Source organism: Sturnira hondurensis, unplaced genomic scaffold (assembly GCF_014824575.4).
Source record: "Sturnira hondurensis isolate 20B ecotype Veracruz unplaced genomic scaffold, ASM1482457v3 Scaffold0004136, whole genome shotgun sequence".
Lineage (NCBI taxonomy): Eukaryota > Metazoa > Chordata > Mammalia > Chiroptera > Phyllostomidae > Sturnira > Sturnira hondurensis.
This window is the reverse complement of record NW_028076767.1, coordinates 53,500,893-53,512,272: the sequence shown is the minus strand read 5'-3', so window position 1 is coordinate 53,512,272 and position 11,380 is coordinate 53,500,893. Positions and strand designations below refer to the sequence as shown.

Sequence of the window (11,380 nt, the reverse complement as noted above, 5' to 3'; positions counted from 1 at the left end):
TGTAACAAAGGCAAAACATAGGGATTTTAACTGATGACAAGTTTCAAGAACTGTGGTGTCCGAGAAATCAAAACGGAAACTATTTCACCTGTAATAGACAAATGGGCTGAGCTGGGGAGACAGGTGAAGGCCCAGGCTATTCCTAGAGTTGCGGGGTTTTATCCCGAGTCGCCTGTGGTAGGTACCTCCGGAGGGTGAGCTGGTGGGGTGGAGAAGGGAACCAGAGCCAATGAGGAACAGTTAGAGCCACAAGGAATGTTCAACCTGGAGATTCGTGGAGCCTGGACTTTTCCATATTTGAAGAATGACTGACTTATTTAAAACATTTATTTTATAAATGGTCATGCATTCAAACTTTTTGGTGTAGAGTTCCATGAATTTCAGCACAGTTTCTGTAACCAAAATTAGGATAGAGAAGTTTCATGACCTCCCCAAACTCCCTTTAGAGCTTCTCCTTCTAGCTCCTTTAACTCCTGGCCATCTCTGATACGTTTCCTGTCACTGTAGTTTTGTCTTTTAAGAATGGGAATGACCGACTTCTTCCACAGCATCTTACTTGGCAGGAGTAAGGCTGCTAAGCAGAAATTAGACACAATTTTGACTCCTTCTTCAAGCAAGTTTGAAAGCTATTCCAGAAAGATACATACAAGATTCCAGGTGAGGGGGGAAGTTCCCTGTTGCTGGAGGTATTCAAGCAGAGAAAGTGGCTTTAGGGATACTGGAGGGTAGGAGATACCTGCAGAGTACAGTTTATGACACACATCTTGTGTAAATGAACAATGGAGTAACTAGATAAAAATCTCAGCCTCTCATAATCACATGAAAAAAATTGTAATAGCATTAGTTTGTTTAGTGCAAAGCCACCGGTTTTCGATTCTGAGCAACTGAGAGGCCTGTCAGCCCTCTCCTGTGCTTTCGAGCCACAAGGTCTGGTGAGGCTTAAAGATCACCTTAAGTCACTCCCCAGCATGAGCAACACTGCTCACAGTGAGAAAGCTGCCCGCATCAGGCAATGGTGATTATCTGTGCATCGGTTCTTAAAATTAGCACCCAGCTCTGTAACCCCTAGTGGAATACGTGCTTGGAGACTGCATATCTACCAACACCCCTGCTCCCAGGCAATGACCCGAGACTGCCCAGGCTCCTGCCTTAGAGCTCACAGCTGAAGGTGAAGAAAACAAAATTCTCCCTCTAGTGGCTCAAGCTAAAACACTCTCTGGCTCTACAAAGACCCAAGGGACACTTCGGAGCCATTTCACAGGGTTGAAATTCCACTGCCTGGCAGAGTTTATCCCATGGGGAAGGGTGGGCACATGGCACTGCCTCTCAGCTGTGCCAGGAACTCCTGGCTGGAGCCCTGTGCACTCACCTCTCGGCCCCCACTCCCGCTGCCACCTGGCTCTGGCCTCGGGTGGGGCCCCAGCAGGCTCCCTGATGACCGACATCACATTGCTATTTGAAGGGCGGAAGCTGCTCAGCTTTTCTTAAACCCTGAGCTCTGAGTTTACCTCCCACCTCACCTTCTTCCTCTTCTGAAGCTTTTTGGTGGGTGGGGGAGTGCTGCCGGTGACGGGATGGACCTCTTCCTTTTTGGCTGTTCTAGTGCAATGAGAACACCCTCAATCAGACGCCCAGTTTTTTCAGCCTCTCAGCCCGGGAGGCACCACCTGTCCTCTAGCGGACCTTTAACCAGCGTTTGTGGAACTCGGGCTCCGGTGGATTCACCTGGTGCCAATGGCCATAAAGAGAGGGCATGGGTGGTGGGGAGAAAACAGGGCTCCCCCGTTCACCCACTGCTCCAACTCATCCTTGTCGACAGAGGGAGTGTGAATGCCAGGGAGCAACTGCCAGAACTGCTTCCCTCCCTTCTGAACCAGTCCCACCTTGGATGCTGGGGGCAGCCCCTCTCCACGAAGGGGAAGGAAACCCTGGGTCCTGCCAGTGACCTGAGTAGCCATGACCTTCTGCACGGTGTTTATCCCCAAAGGCACTGCAGTTCCTCTTCTACGAGCAATAGCTTTCTGAACCATCATCACTCTGATGTGCTCATCTCTTACACAGAAAGGTGATCTTGAAAAAGTGTGTATCAATTTCTATGCAAAGGAAGCCACTAGATGTCCCAACTCCAGTAACGGAAAGCCTTTTCAGTATTTTCTTATTGCTGTTCAAGTACAGTCATTTCCATTTTCACCCCACCATGCCCACCTCCCCTGCACCCACCCCAGCCTCCCACCCTCAAATCTACCCCCTTTGGCTTTGTCCATGTGTCCTTTATACATGTTCCTTGATGGACCTTCCAAAATATGAGGGTAAAAATCAGGTAAACAAAACTGAAGGTGCTTTGGTTGTTGGGTCATATGAAGGAGCACTGAGATAGCGAGGCCAGGACAGAACATGTGGCCACAGTTCCTTCCTGTTCCGACATCTTTCCCACTGAAGCACTGGCTATCAGGACCGTCCAGGCGCCCTCCTTTGAGCGAGTTACTTAGTACCAGGTGTTCTTGGCTCTCACCAGGGCAGTGCTCTACACCCTATATACCTAGTTCAGTCCACATCATCCGCGTTGCAGGTGAGGGACACAGAAATGGAGGGGATGGGCACTTTTCTTCTCCACCCCTTTTACCACCATGACAGATCCATTGGGCAGTAGAGAAAGAATACTGTACAGCTGCACTAAAACATTCAATCTGCCGTCGGTAAAAGTCCATTTCCTGTACCAAGTGCCTCCATAAAACACTTAATACGGGAAAGAGTTCTCTCTGGCCCCTGCACCACATTATCCTACTGGGAACAGCCAAGTGAGGTCACTAAAGAGGCCCACGGTCATCAAGGCCGTGGATAAGATCATCTTGAGATCATCTGGAAATTCTTACCTGTGCGCTTGCTTGATGGGACACAGCTTTTATTCTGTCTTCCTTGCTGGGCAATGACAAACAGTGCACAGTCACAGGGTAGAAGGGGGCTCTTTACGAACAGACCAAAGATGCACTTTGGCTGAAGTGAAATGTGGTCAGCTTAATGGCTGATGTCTGTGGTTCCTGGACACATTGAAATGACCAGAGGGCATGGAAAGGTTTTTCCAATTCTTTTGAAGAAAATGTATTTCAAGTCCCTACTGAATCGAAAATAATTTTTGACTCACTTTCAAACTAATCTACTGAGCGCAAGAAGGTCAGTTAAAATTGTGACACAAATTTAATCTCCAGAAAAAAAAAACTGACAAAAAAGAAAATTTCAGATGTTTTTTATTCAAAGGTCTCAAAAGAAATAAAACAGAAAAAGCTAACAATCTGATCAAATGTACAGTTCAAAAATGTCTTTTGGCGTTTTAACAACGAGTCAACAAGTCCTAGGAAAGAAAACTACAGAGTTATCTTGAACCGGACAAATAAGTTACCACTGGCAAGTTTGTGGCACTAGTAAAACAAAATAAAAAATTAACTCTCTTGATCATATAGATATCTCTATGAAAATCTTTTTTTCAATCTGTACAAAAGGTCTTTCTTCATAAATTAATTTTTTTATAATTTAATGGCTGTCTACTATGTGATGTTTAACTGATTTTTTTTTTTATGTACAGAGGTCATGTTTCCCAAATCTCACCCAGACGAGTATGGCACTTAGTTCAGACACTTCTAGCAGCAAACTTGCCCTCCCCTCGAACTGAACTACCAAATTTCTGTCTTAACTAATGCAAAAATGTCAAGTAGTGAGAGACCCAGGTTTCTAAATGTACTAGGTACAAGGAGGGTGCTGCGTTCAGTCTGGACTTTCACAAAGCAGTAATATTCCAGGGAGCATAGAACCAATAATACCACAACTTTAAAAAAGGAAACAAAAACAAAAACAAAAACACATTTCTCTTATGACTACGTAATTTTCAATAGAATCTACACTTCTCAGAGCAGCAAGGACTTTTGAAACTATGAAATGTCACTGACATCTATAATCAAATACAAGCATAAAATTTAAGAACTAAAAAAAAAAAAAAACACTTGAGAGACATAACTGCTTAGGCCTAGCTCCTGAGCCAGGAGGATTTGGTCTGTGGAAACAGGGAGGGCCAGCTACCTGCCCCAGCACAAAAGAAAAGACTCTGAGGTAGATAACTGATCACACACAGTTGACCAGACAAGTACACAGTTTTGGAAGACAACTTAATTTACCGTTGATTTTCAAACATACGCAATATGCACTAAAAGAGCTTTAATAACAGTGAATCATCTTATATGCACTAAAGTAGAAACAACTGTGTATTTATGAATCAGGAATTTCATAGTTTCAAAATTGGTTTTTCTTTACACTTAACACTTGTAGTGATGATGTAAAGTGTGGCACTGCTTGGATCCAAATCTTCCTTCATGCTTTTTTTTGTTGGTGTGTGTCCATACATCAATTAAAATTATAAAACCTAAATGCAAAGGTACAAAAAAGGCACATTCTCCTAACCGCAAACTGGTCCGGCAAAAATAAAGAGCACAGAAGATGTGATGCTGAGACGAGTTGGAGCTACTGGTTACTGGCTCTTCGGTCTTTGGTGAAGTTACCTTTAAAAGTGCCAAGTAATTTTTATTTCTCAAATTTACGTAATAGAGAGAGAAAAGAGAGAGAGAGAGAGAGAAAGAGAGAGAGAGAGAGCTAGTAGCCAATCGATTTGCTTCTATCCGTATCTCAGCTTACGTTCGAAGATAAATCCTTACTTTCAGCTTTTGCCATTCACCGCTGCAATAGCAACATTTTCGGTTGGCCAGATCTCAGGCAGAATTCTCACTCTAAAGCACTATCATTAGTACAAAGGAAGGACAAAACAGTCGGGGACTCCCCTCCCCCGCCCCCACCCCCAGACCCAACACTACCTACACTAAATCTAGAACATCAAGTTAGGGTTTTTTTTTTGTTTTTTCCTGAAAAAAGGCAAAAAGGACTTTACATTGCATCATACAGCAGATATCCTAAATCAGTCAAACTATCAGAGGAAGCTGTTGGCATACAGCCTTACAAACGATTTACCCTATTAAAAGTTCCCCAGTCAAAATGTGTTTCACACAAAACATTTTTCCCTTCTTGCATTTCACTACCTTACACGTTATGTGAAAAATCATTAAAAACACCTACTACATATTTAAAAAAGCCAAAATGTCAGCAACTTTTATTGACTACCTTTTAAAAGCCCTATGCTGCTGTTTTACAAGGCATAATAGACCAGCTCATTTGGTCCAAGCATTCTACATCATTAGTTTGAACTAACTTTTACTGAAACAGCTACAGCATCAAAAGAGTTAAGGCAAATTGGAATTCATAGAAAAGGATAAGACACTTCACACTACAATGAAAGAAAAATGGAAAGCGGAGAGACAGACACTGACGGCAACACTGAATCACGGCAACACTCGCACACACTGCAAGCACAGGACACCGTGGGGGAGGTCAGACTCGTTGAGCGTCAGAAAGCCCATTTCATACAGCGGAAAGAAACACAAATCAAACACAAAACGAACGAAACCACAAAAATCCGGTCATGCACTTGGATAAGTCTTCATGGTCTTTGTGCATACCCAGAAAATTGAAGTGTTCTTTTTTTTTTCCTTTTTTCTTTTCTTCCTTTTTTTTTTTTTTTTTGCATTGTAACATTTGATAAAAATCTTTTGTTTTTGTTCTTTTTGTTTTTTGGGGTTTTTTTGTTTTTGTTTTTTTTTTGTTTTTTTTTACTAAAATAAACCTGTTCAGGGGAACAGCTACTAGATGAATTTAAGGGTTTTATGCACCTCATAGAACTTATAGCAAAAATAGTTTTAGTTGATTTCGTTATAAATAACGTCTTCAAGAACATGTGCAAAACTGTCAATAATTTCCTAAAGCACAATTGATCAGAAAAATCCATGATTGTTCAGCCTTCACACCCTTCTTCATGTAAGAACACCCTTCTGTATATCTGGAAGAGAAAAATAAAAGACAAACGCTTTTGTACAGTTGCTATCACACACCACCGAGCTTTGTGAACTCTTTCTTGTTTTAAAGATAAAGGTGTTTAGAAAAGGCTGTGTTCATCACTGTGGTAGACCAATAAATACAAACTCTGGGTCACTCTCTATCCTTCGAGTCTACCTCAGAAATCTGGGACTTGCAACATACTTTTGCCAGAGCAGTGAGAAACCCAAGTTCCACACAACTACTTGACCGCAATCTGCATGGTAAAGTACAGTTTTCAAATCTGTGGTCCAAGTGAGGGCTGGGATGCAATCTTTGACATCACATTCATTCTCGAGATGTTGCTAACCTTGCAGTGTTAGGTCATACAAACTCTTATGCTGTATTTCCTTGAGTTTGTGAATATTCAAAGTAGGATAAATGTAAAATACATGTCCTGTGGGACAAATTCGCTCCCCAGTATTTTCTAATACATTATAGGTTTTTGGGAAGAGGTAAGGGGGAAGACAGGATAAACATACATTTGATTTCAATATTCACAGCCCCCTTTGGGCAGAATACTTAATCTGCCAAATCCACCAAGTCATCAACTTTAACATTTCGGTAACCCTGGCTTCCCTGGCCATTGATGGCAGCAGTGGGACAAAATCCGAGTTACTCTGAGTTCAGTGTTGGTAAAGGAACCATAGACTTCTCTTGGCCTGAGCCCTACAGTTACGGCGACCTTTCTCTCATACCTCACAGTTACTTATTGGGTTGAAAGGTATATGGAGAATGGTCATTAGACGTCTCTACAGCCACCTGCTGCTGACCACTCGCCTCCTACAACAAAGCAGAACAGATGAGACACGTGAGCAATGAAATCCAAACGCTGCTGTCCAGGTCTGACTGAGTCCAACATCTTCAAAACAAGCACTCTTTACAAGTAACGCTTTTAAAAAGTGATTTTCTGTAGCTCGTGTAGAGCTTTCAAGTTGATTTCCCTAAGTAGTTCAAACATGTGACAGACTCAAAGAAGTTCCTACCCCAACACTTAGGAGTTGCCTCTTCAAACCAAACTACAATTTATCAAGCAAATCTCTTATCCCTTGGGGCCAGATGTGACTTGGAATGCAGTGTTCTCAGATTTTAGGATCTGAAATACAGTGTGTATATGCAGTGTCTCATTGAATACATTCAGTGCGGTCTAGGGCTGTGCCTCACGGTCAGTCGCATTAACAGGGCTACACTGAAAGACACGAATACACCCAGAGTGCAGTGCACATTTTTGTCTTGCATCAGTTCAGGTTGGGTTTAGTTGCAGGTCAAGATTTTTGCCGGAGTAGTTACAAAAAGAATTTTTGTTTTTAGGTTTTTTTGTTTGTTTGTTTGTTTGTTTGTTTCAGAACTGCAGATAAAAGATTTTGGGTTCTGGTAACTATGATCGTCAATAATTGCATGACGTTAAATGAATCAGAAGCAAACAAAACAAGGACCATCTCCCAGCCCCTCCCCCCGACATCCAGACAGTCCCACAGCTGCTTTTGGAATTGGGACCCATAGGATCCGCCCAGAGGGCGGGCTCGACTGGGTTGATGAATTTCCTTGGAGTTTCAAGGGTACTTTGCTGGAAAATGCTGTTTTGTCCAGGCTTTACTCAAATCTTAAATCAAATGTCAGACTTCTTTCATATCAATATCATATTAGTATCTTCCATAACAAGAACAAAGAGTGATTTTGCTCTACTTACTGGGTTGAGCAGCCTCTATAACACAGACTTTACAAAAACAGGTATGCTTTGTTTCTCACACCCGTTAAAAGTTTTGAAACATCAGTTTTTCCCAAGTATCTTAATTATAACTGATGGCTTTTTGTTATTGTTATTACTGATACACTTGACACCTGAATTACAGACTCAGCTTTATCTGAATTTGCCTGTTAGCACCATTTTATGGGAGAGAGGACAGAGCCTTGAAGGGGTGATGATGTGTGTTGCAAGCCTGGGAAGTTTCTGGGAGTCTCGGGGATGTGGCCTTGCTGTCACTACACTAGGTTGTATGCAGAGGATTAGACTGCACTATTAAAAATAACTAGGTATATGTGTGTACTCCCTCTAAACTCAGATCTTCAGGCAAATGTCTGACTTTTGGCTGATTTCCCTGGAGTTCCACCTAATTTACTCATTGCTGCAACTATTCATCTTCAGAATGGCCACTGGACAGCCGGTACCGACCTCCACAGGAACTGCCGTCGTCTGCACGTGTGTGTACTGCGGCAGGTAGGCTCCTTGCATAGCTGACGTTGCAGGCATGTACTGCAAAGAAGAATAGGGTCAGATGGGCCAGGCAAGCCATGCAAAATTCTGAATAATCGGCGAATTTTGAGAGGGGATAAAAAGTATTTGGTAGTCTCAAAGGAGATATTTAAATGGGCTCGACATTTAACTAGTATGCCTCAGTGCACCATAATGAAAGGCAAAGTGAATGTTTTGGACTTTTTGAATTTGTCAAAGTAGAATTCCCACCTTTCTTTGGGTTTCCTAACAAAGCAGCACATGGGTGAAGATCATTAAGGTTTCTCATCCTTAATAATTCAACATCATTAATGTGCTATTTTAGAAGATGTCTCCTCAAATGGCCTCATTATTTTCCTGCAGCCCCCTGAACTAGCATTGAAAATTGTTTCTGTAAGTAGAAACCCAAGGGGTAAGTGACATACTAGAACCTCCACAGGTCACTGCAGAATAGAAATTGGACCTGTGCTTTCCCGATGCTGACAGGCCTCTTTTTCCAAAGGCAGGAGGGTTTTCTAGTCAATCTCACTGGATGTGTGTGGCCCTGGTTTAGCCTTCAAGAAGCTGCTGCTAGTTTTGAAAGTAAGTGGGGCAAACACACTCCCCTTTGTGCTTGTAAGTCACCACAGATGTGGTCTGAACTAAAAGCCTTTGGCTGTCATAGCCAGTTGCTGCCCTTGTCAACCCGGGAGGTTAATCTGGTATGGTGTCAGCTCAACCTCAATACTCAAGGAAGTCCCCTGGACTCTGGGGAAATAATTCAGTACACAGATCATGATTCAATGCCCCCCCAATTCCATAAAAGAAATATGTAAGAAGAAATCCCCTGCCTTCACCACCATGTATCACCACCTTGATTTTTGCCTTCATGAGACCAGGTCTGCCAGTGTGAATGAATGACCCTGGTCATTGGGGCTGGATGTGGTCAGTCATGTATGGGTACTATATTCAGGCAGAGAAGAGACATCCAGAGGACCAACTTTTAGGATATCAATTAATCAAGAAATATCTGACTATTTACTATGAAGAAGGCAACCTGGGAGGGTGTTGGGGGTCAGACACAGTCACGGATGTCATAGAGCCTGTGACTGATAGGGAGGGCACAGGCTGCATTAATTTACACTCCTCCATTTGCTGAGACAGATGATATGAATTTGCCACCTACGGTTCCGGTGCCACCTAGTGACAGATGACTCATCTGCTGGGCCAGAGGGTTGATCATAGATGCCGGCTGTAGTGACATGGTGTGCTCCATCGAGGGGGTTAACACGGCACCCTGGGAAGTGGGAGACAAGAGCAACGAAATATATGACGTAAAAGGGAGGGGTTAAGATTCTGTAATCACCTTTTGCAAATGAAATGCCTGTTTGCTGAGGAATATAAAGCAAAAATAACCTTCCCTCAAACCTGCAAATGGTATCATAGATAACTTCCTTGAGATCTTCTGAACTGTGCTTCCTGAGACTTTTTAAAGAGCACTCGCTCCACAGAAATCCCTCACATTAAACATCTTTCTCTTTTCCTTCACTTGACTACAGAGTCAGCTAGTCCAGCAGGAGGAGCTGTAGCAAGAAATGCAAATTATTTTTTGCTGGCTAGGGTAATAAAAAGCTTAATTATTTTTTCAAGTAAATGACAGTTGGTGTTTTATAAGGCCACAAAATAATATACTGAATATTATAAATAGTGTTTTCTTAAAAAGAAGTTTCATATATACAGTCATTCGATTCAACACCAGGCTATTAGGGTCAAGATCACATTCTTCATTCCCTCAGTGTTTCCCAGAAGTTTCAGCTACTATTTGGGGTCGGTGGGGGAACCAATTCAGATACAATGAATAAACCAATTTCAGATTCTCTGATTTCATTTAAAAATTTTAGTCATTAAGCCCTGGCTGGTGTAGCTCAGTGGACTGAGCACAGGCCTGCAAATCAAAGGATCATGGTTTGATTCCCAGTCAGGGCACATGCCTGGGTTGCAGGCCAGTTCCCATCAGGGGACACATGAGAGGCAACCATACACTGATATTTCTCTCCCTCTCTCCTTCCCTTCCCCTCTAAAGATAAATAAATAAAATCTATAAAAAATTCTAGTCATTAAAAGTTAAATAGAGTTTAAGAAAAAAAGACAGGTGTGGTTAGGCTGGTGCAATCCAGTGGTGAGCTGATACTAAACCCCAGCTCAGGAAAAAAAAGGAAAGAAAAACACCCATCGCCCAACCTCTCTCTGCAGTCCCTCCCTGTTGGCACCACCAGGGTACTGCTGCCCTGCTTCTGACCATGGCATGTTCCACGGAGTTGTAAGGAAGGTGCATAGGCAATTTCATGCCCTGGCCTTCTGCTTTTAACTTAACATTCCATTATAAATGTTTACATAACCTACTGCATGACTGTCATTATCATCATTTTTAATGATTACATAATGGCAGGCACACTGACTGCATAAGCCAAAATTTAATTCTATCCCTGGACATTTGCATTTTCTCTAGTGTATCCTATACAATATTCTTATAGATTATACTATCCCTTGAACTTCTGCAAGGGATAGTATTCTCACCCAATTATCCGAGAATACGGTTATTCTAACACTGCAAGATTAATGTTAAATTTTTGGTATCCATGTACTGGACTTATCCCTTAAATGTACCGTGATTATTGATGTTAGGTGCACAGTTGAGGGCAGAGACTGGTGTGCAGGTGGGCACTGCAACAAATATATTTGTTGTTAATATATCTCATAAGGATTTTTTTCTTTTAAAGGTTTAACGAGCATCATCAAAAACTGGATGGTAACATGGAAATGACGAAGAAGCCCAGGACGTGCTGAGGGAACGCCCTGCTCCTTTCCCTGTTCATCTGTAGGAACTGCTATTGCTGGGAAACACCCACAAAAAGTGAGTTCCTTTCCAGCATGAGTTCCTTTCCTCTTGTGTTCCACAAGAGGAACACACATTGCCATGAATGCCTGGGTACATGTGGGTATAAGTGTACATACATGAGTAGGGATGTGTGTGTGGATGCATGTGTACATACAGAAACAGGTATGTGTGTATTATACACACACACAGCACAGAGTTCCTCTCCTCTGCTATCAACTGAACATGTTTTACTTGCTTCTTCAAAGTCACCTCAGCCACCTTCTATCCAGAACCTGTCCCTGGACTGCTGTTTCATACATGTG

The 11,380-nt window shown here is 42.5% G+C and overlaps 1 protein-coding gene across 8 annotated transcripts in view; it reads right to left on the bottom strand.

Moving 5' to 3' along the window:
- Positions 1-3,229: 3,229 nt before the first annotated feature.
- The window catches only part of RBMS1 (RNA binding motif single stranded interacting protein 1), a 210,455-nt gene continuing 202,304 nt past the window's right edge, over positions 3,230-11,380 (bottom strand). For 7 of the 8 annotated variants that reach the window (XM_037044596.1, XM_037044597.1, XM_037044599.1 and 4 more), the window contains 4 exons: positions 9,366-9,476; positions 8,141-8,221; positions 6,666-6,750; positions 3,230-5,932 (listed from right to left, as the gene is read on the bottom strand). In XM_037044596.1, coding sequence (XP_036900491.1) covers positions 6,673-6,750; positions 8,141-8,221; positions 9,366-9,476 — 270 coding nt within the window. In that variant the 3' untranslated portion in view covers positions 3,230-5,932; positions 6,666-6,672. The remainder of the gene's footprint in view (positions 5,933-6,665; positions 6,751-8,140; positions 8,222-9,365; positions 9,477-11,380) is intronic. The other variant, XM_037044601.1, reaches the window with a different exon arrangement.